Genomic DNA, 17300 nt, shown 5'->3' on the forward strand with positions numbered 1-17300 from the left:
CCGGCGTCGGCTCCCCGGCCACTCGAGCCCGGGTGTCCCTTCCCGCGGTGGGGACGGGCGCGGAGGGAGGGGCGGCGCGCCGGGGCGGCGTCTGCCGTGTCGGGGTTCCGAGGTGTTCCCGCCCCCGCACCCGGCTTCCGGGTAGGCAGCCCCCCGCCACCAGCCTCGCCCTCTGGTGCGTTTTTGTGGCTGAAACAAGCCGTGCCCTTTAAAAGCGTTGACACTTGTTCTGCCGGGAGATCAGCTGAGCTCGGAATGGATGTGGTTTCTTTTTTTTCCCCTCCCTTCGCTCCCAAACTACGCTCTTGAAGCATCACCCCCCACATCATTAGTAAACGGGCGTAGATGGGTGTCCTCGGTAATTTCCTTTTTCTCCTCAGATTCTCTGTGTGTGTGCCTGTAAGCGCAGATAAGTTTTTCTTGTGAACAGAGAAGTTAGGAGTCCTAAGTGTTGCTAGACGAGTGGGAAGGAGAGAAAAGATTCCGAGTTGATTAGGTTATGTGACTTCTGCGACACGGGCAACCTGTTGCTGGCAGCTTGCGCTGGTGAGGCCTTCCAGAAAATCTGTGTTGCTCCACTTTGTCCCGTTTCTGGGCCCCGGCCTGTGTTCCTTGATTTACCCGCTCCTCACTTCCCAGGCGGTGGGATAGCCTTTCCTGTCCAAGGAAGTTGCTGGATTACAGCTCTTGCAGCTGAGAGTTGCTGGAGTGTGTTCATGTCAACAACACGGTTAAGCATTTTGGTACTTGGTACTTGGCTGGTTTCAAGAAAGGATTCGCAAGACTTCACCAAGTCCTCAACAAGGACAACTGCCTTTTTGCAGGTCTTTGAATGGTCCTGAATTAGATGAGTCGTCTTTCTGCTTCTCTTTTTCATTGTGCTCCACCCACCCACATGTCCACCTACTGTCAGCTTCCACACTGGGTGGGGATGGCGATGTTACTGTGTTGTTTTTCATGCCCCTCAGCACTGGGTCTGCAGTGGTTTGGGTCTTGGACCTGAAGTATTCCAAATGAGGATTCAGGGTAGGGAAGAGAAAATGCGGTGGGGATCAGTGGGGGGAAAACGTGTCTAACTTCTCACATGCCCTGTCCTGGTTACTCAATTTATGAAAGTACTGTTGTGTGTTTGGGGCCTGCATATCAGTACTGAGGTATTTTGGTAAACAGAATTGTATTCACTTTTTTTTTTTTTTTTTGGCGAGTGATCAAGTTTGGAAACAGACTCTCTCTTGGATAAATACTTGTATTATAGTCCCATGAGTACTGGAATCCATCAGCACCACGAGCCTTCTGCTTTTTAGATTAAAACAGAACAACAAAGATGGTCATCATAAGTTTATGGGCTCCATTTTGCCTCCCCATTGATGATGGTGATGCCTCAGCTTTCCTTCCTTAATTCTACAGATTTTCCCACTTGAGCTGTTCACTCTTCACAGTTTTCAACATTTAATTTGAAGTATTTGTCTAATACAGTTTAAAAAATATATTTAGGAATACAGATGTTTGCCTAAGGGATCAACATTATTTTCATGCTTTTCAACAAAAGCAGTAATATTCATATACTTTTGACCTTTCAAAATGAGTAATAAATTTCTTGATTATTTTATTATCTTGTATTGTGAATAGAGACTCTATCCACAGTGTATAAATGAAGAAATAAGCCAGGCACAGTGGCTCACGCCTGTAATCCTAGCACTTTGGGAGGCAAATGCTGGTGGATGACGAGGTCAAGAGTTCAAGACCAGCCTGGCCAATGTGGTGGAACCCCGTCTCTATTAAAATACAAAAATTATCTAGGCGTGGTAGCATGAGCCTGTAGTCCCAGCTACTAAGGAGGCTGAGGCAGAAGAATCACTTGAACTGGGAGGTGGAGGTTGCAGTGAGCTGAAATCAGGCCACTGCACTCCAAACTGGTTAACAGAGCGAGACTCTGTCTCAAAAAATAAATAAATAAATAAAAATAAAAATAAATTAAGAAATGTATGTATAGAGAGATTTAGACACTTCACTGTTTCAACACATACTTATTATGTACATACTATAAGCCAGGTGTTGTGCTAGTGGGTGGGGAGGGAGGAAGAGGGAGTGCGGTGGTAAATGACCCAAAGATCCTTCACAGAACCCTCAGTATAAACCAGCACTTGTCCAGCACTAATACGATGTGAGCCATATATGTAATTAAAATGTTCCAGTAGCCACATTAAAAGATAAGCAGGTGAAATTAATTTTAATATATTTTATTTAACTGAATATATTAAAATACTATTTCAATATGTAACCAATATATAAAATTACTTGTGGAAGATTTCATGTTTTTTACTATGTCTTTGTGAAAGGAAAAATCTCCGGATGCCCAGATCGCTTATATCATCATGTATTTTATACCTAAATCTCATCTCATTTTGGACTAGTCACATTTGAAGGATTCGATAGTCACTGTGGCTAATGGCTGCTGTGTTGCACAACACAGGGTGTGTATGTGTGTGGGAGTGTGGGAGAGAACAAAGACAAGGTAGGGAGGAGTAGAGGCTCCAGAGGAGAAAATAAGCAATTCTGGGAAAGTGGGGAAGGCCGAAGATGGGATGAAAGTGACCTAGAAGGGGCATTCAGCTCAGGCAATGAATCCTGCCACAGTGGTTTAATGTGGGATCAGGAGGAATTACCCCAAATCACCAGGTTAATTAGTGGGAAAGTAGATTGATGGAGGCCGGTAACTAAGAACCTTAGCTAGAACTTTTCCTTACATTACTGTGTGACTTGGAACAAGGCTTCATATTTTTTCCAACGGTAAAAAAAGAACGGTTGTTTTGCAGAATCCAGGGAAGGTACTAACCCTAGAAATGCTTTTCTAAGAACATTTATAAATATGTGCAATGCCTTTGGAACTAACATAACTTGAAATGTGTGTGCCCTGAGGTTATTGTGACAAGATTTCTTTCAGATCTCATATGGATTGGTCATTTTTGGCAAAAGAACGTTTCTGGTCTAAACAAGGCAGGCTCCATTCTGACTGCTTTGGGACAGCAGTTTTTATTATTTCACATTCCCATGGTGGCTTTTTTTAAAATCGGTGCATTCCGGTCTCCTGGATGGCAGAATATCGTGCCCATTTCAGTTAGGTATACACAGCAGATTATATAGAAGATGGAAGGGAAGAAGGCTTTTATATTCTAGAAAATTAAAGATGAGAAAATGAAGGCAGGACTAGGTACGGTGGCTCGTGCCTATAGTCACAGCACTTTGGGAGGTTGAGGAAGGCGGACTGCTTGAGTCCAGGAGTTTAAGACCAGACTAGGCAACATGACAAAACCCAGTCTCTGCCAAAAATACACACACACAAATATTAGCCAAGTGTGTGGTGGCATGCTCCTATAGTCCCAGCTACTTGGGAGGCTGAGGTGGGAGAATCACCTCAGCCCGAGAAGACTAGGCTGCAGCGAGTTGTGATTGTGCCACTGCACTCCAGCCTGGGTGACAGAGTGAGACCGTTTCAAAAAAAAAAAAAAAAATAGCAACACCGCAGTTGTGAAACCTTTGTTTGTTTCACTTTATAAAATCTCAGCTTCACGATAGCCCTATGGAGTCAGATGACCTGATCTTTGCTCAGATTGGAGAATGGAGATTTGGAGAGGTTAGGTAGCATAAGTAAGGTCCAGTGCTAGGAAGGGGGAAACTGGGTTTGGACCCCAGTCTCTATTGATTTTGAAGTTAGGAAAGGTCTTTGCTTTGAGCTGGGATGCTAATTCATCCCAAGTCAATTTTAAAGTTCCTAAAAACTAACTTATAAAGCTCCTCATAGTTTCGACTGCTTGTTAAATAGGCAGAATCACCTCCTCTCTTCCTTCATGTTTGACATTGATAAAGAAGGGAGTAAAAGGCAAGCAACGAAAACTATTTTTTCATTGTTTTTGTGTGTTTGTGTGTGCAATTCCCAAACAGATGCCCCGCGCTGGCCAAAATTATGGTTGCCAATGAGTTTATTGTGTGTTTGAGTACTTCACCACATAGAGTAAGCCACAACTCCATGAAGTAGATCCTGTTATTTTCATGCCTATTTCTTGATATACACAGAGATTAAGGGAACTGTCAGGGTCACCCAGCTGGTAAGTAGCAGAGCCTGGACTCAAAGCCACAGTCTGGCTCAGCCATAATGCAGAGTGCCTCACTATGCTGCTAAGATATTAATCTGGTGAATGTCTCTGGTAAGATCAGGGTTAAACTACACAGACTGTTGGATGCAAATGTTGTGTTCCTGTGGAGCCTTTGAACACTCCTAGTTGACTCAAAGTTCTCTCAAGAGTCTGAACCCTCAAATCTTTGTGGGGAGAGCCTGTAAACAAAACTCCTATCCTCACTGTCTATTATTAGTCTTCAGTACAATACCCCATTAACAACAAAACAAACGACTAATCTCTAGCCAAACACGTCAGAAAAGGCTGCCCCAAATGCTTCTCATGTGTAATAAGTCTTTACCTTGATCCTCCTAAAAGTGGGCTGAAGCCTTGCCATTCTAGGGCCGGATATGCGGACCCTCTGGTTGACGTCTTGTCCTCCACTGACTGCCAGGGTTTATTTAGCTCATCAAGCATCCGGCCTGTCTGGTCGTGTGGCCTCTTCCTCCCTCCCTGCTCTGTGTCCTCTGAAAGCACCTTGCCTGGTGGGAACGGCTGCCATTCCCGTACTTCTCGGGAAGTCTCTCATGGTGCTGGGAGGCCTCACTTCAGTGGGTGCATCTTGTTTCTGTTGGGAGCCCACTGTTGTTAAGAGGGGCTGGTTGGCTGGGCATGGTGGCTCATGCCTATAATCCCAGCACTTTGGGAGGCCGAGGCAAGTGGATCACGAGGTCAAGAGATCGAGACCATCCTGGTCAACACGGTGAAACCCTGTCTCTACTAAAAATACAAAAATTAGCTGGGCATGGTGGCGCGTGCTTGTAGTCCCAGCTACTCGGGAGGCTGAGGCAGGAGAATTGCTTGAACCCAGGAGGCGGGGGTTGCGGTGAGCCAAGATCATGCCACTGCACTCCAGCCTGGGTAAAAAGAGCAAAACTCCGTCTCAAAAAAAAAAAAAAAGGGGGGGCTGGTTAACAAAAAGCCTCATCTGGGGCACCTCCACCACTTTCAGGGGTGTAATCTCGAACAAATCACTTAAATATTTCTAAGCTTCAGGATTTTTTTCCTTCCTGGATTCATAGATTATGGAACTAAAAGACCTTAGGTGGTTAGCTAATCCAGTTGTCTCCTTACTGGTTCTAAAATGAGGGTAATGATACCTTCCCCAGTTACTACTTGAGTTACTAGGAGAAGCAAATGGAAATTTATTAGAACACATTTTTTTCCAAACTGTAAAGGGCAAATACAGTCTGTTTTGAGTCTTCTTGGATTTGTCCCATCCATGGTTCCAGTGATGACATCTGCCTTGGATGTGACTGACAGTTGGAGGATAGCTCTTTCTCTCTTAGGAAGATGAGGGAGTGTAGTTGGGAAAGGATTATAATTCAAGGAGAATGTGTCCCCTCTAGACATAGACCAGTGTTCCTCCAGGGCTGCACCTGCAGACATTTGAGGATAATTACTTGTGAGACTGCCCTGTGGATTGTGAGAGGTTTTGCAACATCTCAGATCATCACACAATGGTTGCCAGTAGCACCTCCTCCTGACCTGTGACAACCAAAAATGTCCCTGACATTGGCAGATCTCCCCTGGGGAGTGAAATCATCCCCAGTGGAGAACCACTAGTTGAGGGTTCTTCCTCTCAGAATTTCCTGAGGCTGGTGTCATCTGAAACTGGAGAGTTATCAAAAGGTAGAGTAGGGCTTACAGGGTTGAGACACTGTTTTCATATGGAAAGAGGCTGGAAGGTCAGGCACCTTTGTGCTGCAAAATTCTTCTGTTTCCACCTGGCAGCAGGTGACTTGTCTGACTGCATAATCAAGTCATCCATACATACACTTGTTCATCGCATTATATTAACTGAGCAACTGCTATCGTAAAGGCTCTGTGTATATCCTGTGGTGGGTTGTTTCATCCTGTAGATGAAAGACACGAAGACCCTGCCATGCAGATTAGGCTCACGCAGCTTAGAGGGGAGCCTCCTGCAGGAAATGAACACTGAGCCACTGCTGCAGGACTGACAGATGGCTTACGTGCGGGTGGGGTCTTGGTTCCCTTCCTCTACTACACCGCCCCCAAGTGTGCTCTCTTTTCCCCTTTTAATATTACATTTTTATTTCATGTTGAAGAACAGATGTTAAAGGCAGTGTTTGTTCTAAGGGCCCAGAAGAGTATTCTCATATTCTTTCCTTTTTACATGCAGAGTGGTTAAGTCCATGGCCAAGTGGCATTTTAAAAGTCTTTGTGACATTTAACCCTTCAAGGAATCCACCAAAGTTTTCCCCTTCATGCCTGGCTTTGAAACCCAGAAAGTCCTTTCTGACCTAGAAAGAATTAATATTCCACCGCCACCTCCATCCCACACGGCCTTGTGCAGCTGCTTGCTCAGGAATTTGCTTTTTAATGTCTGTTTGGGTGGGGTTCTTAGATTCCATGCATCCTGAAAGACTAAAATACATGTTTAAAAAATAAACTCAAAATATTTTCTGCCTTATAAGCAGTATTCTTTTGTGCTTAAGTGTGTTTTCCTGGCCGAGGATTTGTGTTTTTGCATTTCTGTGAAGCCAGAGTTAGCACAGTGTGACACATGGCTGTGAAGGTCTCCATGAAGAGGAACCATCAAGCATGGAGAACCTTTAGGATGATTTCAAAGCATTTCTGCAGAAGGATTCTGCCTGTATTGTCTAAGCCCAGATAGTCTTGTAACAGAAAACAGGAATCTTTGACCTGTGGAATGACAGAGACCATCTCCCTCTGTGGCCTGTGCCATTTCATCACCATTTATTCACTGACTGCCTCTTAGTGTGGTAGACTCTGGGCAGGTTTTAGGGATACATTAGGAGACAAGACAGATGCACCCCATGCTGCGAGATCAATCTGAAAGTAATGAATAAAGCCGTTTAGCCACTGATAAACGTGGTGAAGAAAATAAAACAAAATAATATGAGAGAGAGACTGCCAGGGAGTTCAGGGGTCTGGACTGAGACCTCCCTGGAGATGGTCATCTTGTGGGAGGCTGCTCAGGTGAAGAGTGGGGGACAGCATCCCCAGCAAAGGGAAAGAACAGCCGTTTCAGAGGCCCAAAGGTGATTAGCATCAATTCTGTGCTTATTCATTTAGTGTAGTAGGAATTCCAAGTTGCATTTACAGACTTTTTTTTCCCCCAACTTGTCCTTGCTTTCTACCAGATAGTAATGATTTCATTTTCTCTCTCTTCTTGCTTTTGGCTTGAGCTCAGCTCCTCCATGAGCTGACTGGTCATCCGGGATGAACACCTTGTTTTTCCCAGGTCTCCTCTATAAATCATCTCTGCTGGAAAATTATTCCATTTTACTTCATGTTCTCTTTCGCTGTGCTCAGGGATTATCAGCAATAATAATATCATGAAAGTAGATGGGTCAAACTTCTGGGGTTTCCAGTCTGAGTTATGAAGCTGACTACTGTAGAATTTGAAATATTCGTGGGCCTTTTATTTAGTCTCCTTGAAACCAGCCCTGCTTAATCTTGTTTATAATTCTATGTGGAAGAGAATCATACTGTGGCTACAGAGAAGGATTGAGCAATATGCTTTCTATTTCTAGCCCTTGAAACTCTAGCTCAGTCTCCTGGTCTGAAACTTGAAGTTAAAGGTTGACTGACACAATTCGTTCTTCTTTTTATGTTACTCAAAAGTATTTAAAATGCATATAAAATACTCATTTTCAATGCCTTTTGACAAGGTGCCCCCTCAGGTCAGACTTCCCATCCACGCCAGCACACTGCTGAACAGTTCCTCAGGCGCTGCTCTGCCCAGCACCAGCCCTGTGCCACAGGTGTGGCTGGGCACTGTTTCCCATGTGGAAACCCACCCAGGGCAGAAAGGGGCAGTGTTGCATCTCCCTGGCACAGGTTGCATCAGGTTTCACTCACTATCATTTTTTCTCTCTTGTTTCTTTTCACACTATTCACGTTGTTTGTTCGTTCATTCATTCATAAGAGAAGCATTTGCTTGAGTACCTACCCAAGGGAGAACTAATCAAGTTCAACAAAGAAAGATGCAGGCAGCAGATAGAGATCGTAGACTGGAGGTCCATGGGCCCTGGTCAGCCCACAGATGGATTTTACTTGTCAACCATAGTATATTAGTTGTTTTTAAAATGTAATTGACAGTATTTGAAAATTGGGCTGTTTCCCATAGAACCGCCTGGAATTTGGGGTCCCTGGCCTGTGTCTCTGCATGGCCATGTTGGTTGATCGTACCATGGGCACCTCCTTAGATGTGGGTGAGATTGGAGAATGCCTTCAGGCTTGGGGTGGGGCTGAAGACATTTGAAGGTCCACGTCTAGAAGGTATCCCTTGCCAAGGTGTAGAATTTGAGTTTCATGCTGAAAGCTACATGGAGCCCTAAGATGAAGAGTCACATGATCAACTTTGGACCTTGGCACAGTTTGAGGAATCCTTTGGAAGGATCAGTCAGTCTGGAGGTAGGGAGCTCACTAGGAAGCTGTTGTAGGAATTCAGAGGGGAGGCTCTAAGAAGCTGAACCTGGAAAGTTCAAAGAGGAGCACATGAATGGGAGAGCTGCTGCGTGGAAGTAAATGAGCAGCAGTGAAGTCCAGAGAGAGCAGAGTCTACTGTTGGAGTGATCTCTGGGAGGTTCCTGGTTGAGCTGTTCCTAGCAGGGCAGGTAGGTCTCAGGACCAGAGGCAGGGCAGGAATAGACCTGCTGTGCCTGCGACTTGCCTCAAGGTCTCTGTCACTCTTTTGCATTTATGTATTTTTCTAGGTTGAAAGCCCACATCAGGGTCCTTGGTTGTAAGCAACAGCATCCAAATGTAGTTACCTTAGGTAAAACAGGGCAGACAGCCCAGAAGGCTGGAGAGCCAGACTCGGGCTACCTTGGCAGAAGCAGATGGTATAACTTGTCAACGAGAACATTTCTGGGGCTACCACAAGATGCTGATGCTACAGCTAGTGGACACTGACCAGCCCTGCTGCCTCTGTTGCCAAAGAGGACACTCTAGGCTATCCCTGTAGCTGGTATATAGACTTTTTACATGCAGGTCACACCCATGTAGCAGCAAAGGCCTCTGTGAGCAGGGATCTGGCATTGACAGCTTCTATTCCTGCCAAGACATTCTGGGGCCAGGGTATCCCCAAACCTAGGAAAGGGTTTCAGAGACTGGAAAACCAATAAAATAAATGCCCATTGCAGGGTTTGTGATTTTCAAGCATACCCAATGGATGAACGACCTCAAACAGTGGGTACCTCTTCTCTGTTTAGAAAGAATATTTGGGGCAAAGAAAGTGATACTGCAAAGTGGGACTGCTAAGGGGTATTGGGAGAATGGGATGACCTAGCTTCGCTAGATATCAGAAAGAAGTTGGGGGAAAATACTTCAGAGGTAGGTTGGAGCCAGCCTGTGGAAGCCATGCTAAATATTTAGTTCAATCTTTGGACTTGATGTTTTAAGGAAAAGGGTTGCCACTGAACATTTTAACTTAGAAAATCACCCAGAAAGAATGGCTTTAGAAAATTAATTTGGTAGGACAGAGAAATGAGTTCAGTGTTTACTATTTTAACCCCTGTGTGAATTGAGCACTGAGCAAGGCTAAGGAGGGAGACTGTGAGGGATCTTCCAGGGAGGAAGGGAGCTGGGAATTGAGAGAGAGATGCTGCGGTGGTGGGAGCTCCAGGTTTTTCATTCAGGGTGTTTGGGAAAAGGTGGCACCATTGGGGGCAGGAGGACTTGACAACAGGGTGGGAAAGCAGTGGTTTGTCTGAGACAGTCCTGCAGCGAGCCAGACTCCAGAGGGTGAATTTAGGAGTCATAAAATCATGGTTGGTTCTATTAGAATGTGGAAATGATCTACTCTCATGCCCTCATTTAATTTTAGAGATAATATAAAATTATTAGTTTGTGTTTATTAGAGAAGGTAGTAGATATACAAAGAAAAAAAGCAAAAATGGCCCATAATCTGTTTTCCAGATGATCCCTCTTGATTAAAAAAGTAAATTGACATAGTGCATGCATAGGGCTAGAGTGTGAGGTGGCATAGGCGAGCTCAGAGAGAAATACAGAAGCCCTCCTCCAGGACCCTGCCATCCCCATCACAGAGGTGAGCATGGTGACAAAGGCTGTTTACTTGCACATGGCTGTACCTTTTCTGTTTTTCATACCATTTTCAAGATATATTAAGTTAAAACACCTAAGATCATCTTACAGCCCCACATGTCTTAGGCATCTTAGCAGTATTTCATTTCATAGCACCTAACCAGGAGTCTGTATAGTGGCCAGTGACCACAGGGTTTGCTGTGTGGGACCAGCTCTTCCCATTGTCCCCTGCCTTCTCTCTACTTCTCTCCCACTGCCCCCAATAGACGCAGGGCCCTTTCTCCAGGCTGACTGTTCTGCTGTCTCTTACCTGTCTGTCCGTTCCTCTTGCGCTGCAGGTCTACTGAGTGTCACTGTCTCCTGGAAGCCCTCTGTGACCCCAGAGTGGTCAGGTCACCTCCACCTTCACTATGTGAGCTACTGCATGAGGGCAGGGCTCTGTCTCTGTAAGTCAGGACTGTACCCCGAGTGCCCAGCACGGTGCCTCAGGAAGTTTAGCCACTGTGATACATTCTCTGACTTTGGGCAGAGAATTAATTTGGTAGGACAGTTATATGAGTTCAGTATTTACTATTGTAACCCCTGTGTGAATTGAGCTTATATTCTAGAAACATTTTGATCTAGAAAATCGCCCAATAATTATAACTGTAGGGATATGGAGCCATTTGCAGTCACTGCTATAAAAGAAAAGTGATTATGACAGTTGCTTAAGCCAGTAAGGAAGACCCTATTCAAGACTATTGCAATGGAGGAAGACTCAGCTCCAATACAGCAGGGGCCAGGGTAGATGGAAAGCCAAGGGCAGGGCGAGGTGGGGGGGTGGAATACCCCTCAGGGGAGCCAGATTAGACTTCAGAGAGGGAGGGAGGAAGAGGAGCATGGTGGGGTCTCATGTGATACACTTGTCAGGTCTTTGCTCGAACTGGACTTGCTCAGCCAAAGACCAGGCCTTGTGGAGAAAAGGACTCAGAGGAGCCTGACTAAAGTTTGGTCAAGGCAGGGTCATTGCACCACTAGCCAAAAGAGCAACGTATGTGGCAATGATGCTCTTTAGCATCTACTGCCACATCCTAATAAAGACAGGAGAGACCCCCAGGAACAAGAGACTACACACAGCAAAGTTCTGTGCAGCCAAGCTCTGCCAGAGAATTCAGCGGGATCCACATCCAGGGCGAACTTGCGTTGTTCCTGTGTTTTCAAACAGGATGATAAAGGATAGACTCCACCCTTCCTCCCAGGAGAATCCTAAAGACCGATTACGTTTCCAGAAAGACCTGTCAAGTGTTTCAGCTCATTGGCAGTGGATGTTGGCGTTTTCCTCTGAGACATCATCTCACATGCTCCCCGACCTGCCTCCAATTGGTGACTTGAGTCATGGACATAACTGAGCTCCGTCCCATGCGGAACACTCCAAGCTAATTTTGTATCCTGACCACTCCGGGTATTGAGTCACCCAGGGTGATCACACAGCCCCGTGCCCAGGTCACTGCTGGGTTTTACCTGTTGTTCTGGGGTAATGATTAGCAGAACCTCTTTTCATTTTTGGGTTTCTCAGTTTGGTCAATACATGACATGGCCCCTTGGCTGGTCATCCCTCTGCACAGAGGCTAACCCTGGGCCTAGCACTGCTGCCCTGACGTGAGCCACGATAGATCCCTTGGAATGACTGTCAATGAGCCATTAGTTTTTAGCGAGGCAGTGGGTGATCAGGAAGATGCTTGAAGAAATTAGCAAACATGAAGAACTGTACCATAGGCTCTTTTGACTTTCTCAATGGGAGTGAAGGAAGATGGGGTGCTGTGGGGATGGGAGTGGCAGACAGGAGGGCAAAGCTAGGACATCAGGGATGTGTGGTGAAGTGTCACCAAAACCAGCTGGTTGTATGTGCTTGGAAATCATGGCAGGTGATACAGTGAGCATATTTTAATGAGTGGTACAGTGTTCTTATTCAAATTTCAGAATGTCTATGCAAAGTGCTGGCAAGACAAGAATTTGCTTCCTATTTTGCAAATCATGGGGCGTGAAAGAAACCACCCCCAGTTCTCATTGCTGATCTGCTAAATCATTCCATATGGGGACTGGGGGTAGAGAAGAGGGCTTGCTCAGAAATCTGTATTTTTAACAGATTCTGGAGTTCTGATGGGGAGTTTGGTTTGAGAACCATTGCCTTAGAAGAAGTTGGATTTTGCAACAAATGTATGTTCTTATTAACTTGCATCTGTTTGATGGTTAGATCATTTATTTAACAGCCCTTTATTGATCATCATCCTGGCCCGGGGCTGGGGATGCAGCAGTGAGTGGCAGGATTCGTTTGCTGCCCAAGGAGTTTTGCCTGACAGAAAGATGGGCCTTCACCTGGTCATGCCCTCACAATAGCATCGCTATACAGGGGACACAGAGGGCTGCCAGCACTGAGCTGGGGCTGACCCTGGACTCGGGGCTCAGGACAGGCCAAGGGTAAGGTGGGTGGGAGCGTAACCGCCCGCAGTGGGCACCATGTATGCAGTGGCCTCCTGCAGCAGAGTGCAGAGCTGCTGTGGGGGCAGGGTGTGTGGGAGGGCTGGGGGCTTGGACCCTCAGAATGCTCACCAGCATGGCAGGGCTGTAGGTGAGGATGATGGGGTCGAAGCCAGGCCCTAAACTCAGCAAGTCCATGGGCACCAACCTGCAGCCATCCACAGGCTGCTGGGGATGTTGGGTCACCCACATATCTGTTAGGGAGGTGCTGTACTAGGGGTGGCGCCTGGCGTGTGCAGGGACCCTGCTGCTGGCGGAGGCCCCCCTCTGTGACACCATCTACCTAGTCTGCTGGGCTCATGTCTGTGTCTGTCTCTCTTCTAGATCCTGCCCGGCCTGTACATTGGCAACTTCAAAGGTGAGTTCTTGCTTTCTTATTGTTGTGGTAAAAAACACATAACATAAAATGTGTCATCTTTGCCATTTTAAAGCATGTAGGTCAATGGCTTTAAGTAATTTGCATTGCCGTGTGGCCATCACCAACATCCTTCTGCAGGACTTTTCATGTTCCCAAACTGAAACTCTGTCCCCGTTAAACCCTAACTCCCCATTCCTCTCCTCCCAGCCCAGGCAGCCACCATTCTGCTTTCTGCCTCTATGAATCTGACGACTCTCGGAACCTCCTCTTAGTGGAATCATACGGTATTTGTGCTTTTGAGACTGGCTTACTTCACTGAGCACAGTGTCATCAGTTCATCCGTGTTGTTGCATGTGTCATAATGGGCTTCCTTTTTAAAGCTGAATAATATTTCATTGTGTACATAGGCCTCGTTTTTCTTCCATTTGTTTGTTCATGGACTCTTGGGCTGTTTCCACCAAAAGTGGGTTCAGTTTGAAAGATCAGCTTTCATGTGTGAAATTAACAGGCAGAGTGTAGACTCGGTCTACAGTCTGTTCTGGGAGTGGCCACCACTTGCACCCCAACCCCTTGACCATCAGCTGATGGAGTGGTGTGAGGCTGTGCAGGCCCCAGCTCTGCCTTGGGTGCTCCTTTTAACTCCACATCCGTTGGGACATTATCATCAAAAGATGGTAGACAACAGGCACATTTAGCAATCACGTGACTTACAATCTTTTGCCACTTTCATTTTTTAGTTACTATTGATAACTTTTCAGAAGCCTGTTCTGTTTAAGTTACCTGGGAAACAAGAGTGACAATTTCGTCTCTGGCAGATTATTCTCATCTGGTGCTGCTTTTCTTCTCACCCATATCCCTGCTGCTTGTTCAGTATTGATTGATTTGCTGTCAGCTGTTGACTATTTTCACTCAACCCTAAAGCATGGTGGTCACTGGGCTTGCCGGCCTCCAGGGAGGGGCCACATCCCCCTGCCATGTGACATTCTGAGTCTGCGTAAGTGAATCCCTGAGATGAGGTGGGAACATAGAGATGAGAGAGGCCCTTAATAGGATGAGAGAGACCTGGGAAGCTTGCAGACAAGTCCCCACTTGTGTTAGGTTGGACAGAGCCAGCCCATGCCATAGGCAGGTAATGCCCCTCCCTCCCCTAACAAGCCAGAACATGGCCACTCCTGTCGGTTTTCTGGATGTTGCTGAAATTTCTGAGTTTAGATTCAAACTGATTGTACAAGTAGTCTTTATTATTTCTCTGTACTCCGTATAATGTTTATTTTCACTCTGCACTCTGTATAATGTTTATTTTCACTCCCCTGTCTCCCCCAAGCTCACTAATTGGCCTCAAAGAGAATTGAGCACAGGGAGCTGACAGCTGCTAATTGCTATGGGTGTTAAAAATAGTACTGGACTTGCTAAATTAGTAAGCTTTGTAGTTCTGAAAAAGCAGCAAACCCTTTGTGGTGGGTGGGCCAGGATACATTAATATAGCAAATGTCTTTAAGAGTTATTTTGTGAGTTATTAACTGCTCTCATGGGGAAAGGGAGTATCTTTTGAGAACAGAGTTTAGGATAAGTTCTTAGAAGTAGAATTGCTAGAGGAGAAGTTTGAAATTAAACATTTTAATAAATATTAACCAAATTTAACACTTCTGACAACAGTATGTGAGAGTTTTAGCCTTAATCATGAAAAGTTGCCTTCTTTTGGAAGGGAAGCTTGGTTTTTTTTTTTTTTTTTTTTTTTTTTTTGAGATGAAGTCTCACTTTGTTGCCCAGGCTGGAGTACGGAGGTGCAATCTCAGCTCACTGCAACCTCCGCTTCCTGGGTTCAAGCAGTTCTCCTGCCTCAGCCTCCTGAATAGCTAGGGTTACAGGTGTACCGCCACGCCTGCCTAATTTTTGTATTTTTAGTAAAGAAGAGGTTTCACCATGTTGGTCAGACTGGTCTCGAATTCCTGACCTCATGATCTGCCCACCTCAGCCTCCCAAAGTCCTGAGATCACAGGTGTAAGCTACCGCGCCTGACCGGAAGAACAGCTTTAAGGAAATATTTAAAACTCTTTTCATACTACAAGCTATACCTGTTTTCCAAATATTCAATGACATAGGACTCCTTCCATGTTCTGGGATCTCGTGCTTCATGGTTTCATCTATGAGAGTGTTGTAAGCAGTCCACCACCTCTCCTTGTTCATGTGGTTGATGCTGTGCTGTTTATTAAGTTGTTTGGATATTGGTATGAGGTTGTGTTTTATTCACTCTTTAGCCAAATATTTATTAAGCATTTTTCAGGTACAAGGTTTATCTAAAACTGGAATGAGAGTACAGTGAATTGTCAAGCGGCTAGAAGGAGAGAGTATTTTTTTCCCCATCATGCTGTGAATTCACTTGTTCATTGCACAAGCTTCTTGGGAACACACAATGTGCTGGGAGTTGGATGTGGACCAGCATCCCTGTCCTCAGGTTATCAGGGTCCAGGAGCAGGTGCAGAACAGGAAGGGGCCTGCAGAGTGCTGTGCTTGGGCCAGTGTGTATCCTCAGACGAGCTACACATCTTGGGGTGTAGACTGGGAAGGCGACATCTGCCTCACAGGGCTGTAGTGGGGCTGACCCAGACAATGGATCATGCCCTCAGTGGGCTCAGTGCTGAGTTCCAGGGGCCCTGAAAAGTGAGAACCCACACACTCACTGCTGCTGCCATGGGAGCCTGATAGATGCCAGGTCTGCAGTAGGCAGCTGGGTGGCATTAGCTGGCAAGGGTAGAAACCCAATGTGTAATGTGGCCTCTTTGTTTTTTCCTGGGAGGTGAATCTAGCTGTCATCTGTGCTCTGGCATGGTGTCTCATATAGTCATTCATCCTGCTCTTTTAAAATCACAAGTAATACACCCCTCTTGTAACACAAGAACCAGTACAGAAAAGTAGAAAGAAACATGAACAGTCACTCCCTTCTTCTGTCCCTTCTCCTTCCTCCCCTCCCTTCTCTTCCCCTTCCCATTTCTTCTCGTCCCTTCCCGCTTTCCTCCTCTTTCTCTCCCTCCCTTCTTTTCCTCTCCTCTTCCCTCCTTCTTGCCAGTGGGATCCCTTGCATGTCACTCTGCAACTTCCTTTGAATAAAATAAAAAACAAAAACTTTTTAATGAATCAACAAACAGTTTTGCCGCACCTGGTGATTTTTCCTCCTGGAGAAGAACCACGAAGAAACCCGGATCTGGAGCCCGGTCTCTGGGTCTTTGATGCTTTGGTGAGAGCCTCTCTGTTGAGGCTCCAGGGTGCAGCAGGCAGCCTTGCCCAAATGCCAGAAGGGAAGCCACAGAGAGCAGACCCTCCTGAGCCCAGAGGGTGGGTCTGTGGCTTCCTTACAGCTTGCCACCCCCAACAGTGGATGTCAGCTGACAGAGTAAGCCCTCGTTGTTTGAAGATGTCCACAAAATTCTAGAAAAGTGGGAACACTCTTAGGTACTGTGGATATGTGGCTGATGTGCATTGGAGATGATCTTTGCAGAATCGAGCTTGTGTTTTGTGTCTGCCAGTGAGACAGACATTCCTAGTGGATCCCCAATTGTTTGGACAAGGCCAGGCTGGTCAGAGGTGGTCTGCTGTCCCCTTACTGGGACAAGATAACCATGCTTAATAGATCAGCATATGTCCACCCAGATTTTTTTCTTCCACATGAAGTCTAACTGGTAACCTTCCTGTTGGTTTTATGAATTATAACCTGTTGCATTTGTGATTGCCAGTTGGAGAGGGGCCCACTGGCACCACACCAAAGTTTATTCCCTCTGGAGCTCGATGTTGGGGTGCACATGACCGTCTGGGGTTCTAATTAAAGTACAGGTTCTGATCAAGTAGACCTGGGGTGGAGTCACCTCCAGGTGAGGCTATGCTGCTGGTTGGAGGATCCTACATTAAGCCGGAAGGGCGAAGTTCTGCCCCTGTGGGTCTGTGCTCAGGAGGAGCTAGTGTGAAATGTACAAGCTTGTGTTTGTGCACGCTGGGGAACTCCACCCTGAGCCTTACAGCTAGATTCCCAGCTCATTACCTCACTGCTCATTGTTGCAGTTCACCTTCCAGGAAAATCAATAATATGAAGTCTGTAAGAATGAAAGTTCCAGTGTCATCACCCAGTAGGTTTGATTAAGCATTTTAGGCACTTTCAAGTAAGTGGGCAGAGTCCGTGCCTTATGGAAAAGAATGCATCAGCAAACGTGGTGCTAGTGTGC

The 17300-nt window shown here is 46.0% G+C and overlaps 1 protein-coding gene across 6 annotated transcripts in view; it reads left to right on the forward strand.

Annotated features, from left to right (window-relative positions):
* DUSP22 (dual specificity phosphatase 22) overlaps positions 1-17300 on the forward strand; it is a 70121-nt gene that overhangs the window by 569 nt on the left and 52252 nt on the right. For 5 of the 6 annotated variants that reach the window (XM_039462703.2, XM_039462699.2, XM_039462704.2 and 2 more), the window contains exon 2: positions 13053-13086. In XM_039462703.2, coding sequence (XP_039318637.1) covers positions 13053-13086 — 34 coding nt within the window. Of the gene's footprint in view, positions 1-131; positions 12408-13052; positions 13087-17300 lie in introns of those variants that run through there. The other variant, XM_074398375.1, reaches the window with a different exon arrangement.

Source organism: Saimiri boliviensis, chromosome 4 (assembly GCF_048565385.1).
Source record: "Saimiri boliviensis isolate mSaiBol1 chromosome 4, mSaiBol1.pri, whole genome shotgun sequence".
In the NCBI taxonomy this organism is placed as follows: Eukaryota; Metazoa; Chordata; class Mammalia; order Primates; family Cebidae; genus Saimiri; species Saimiri boliviensis.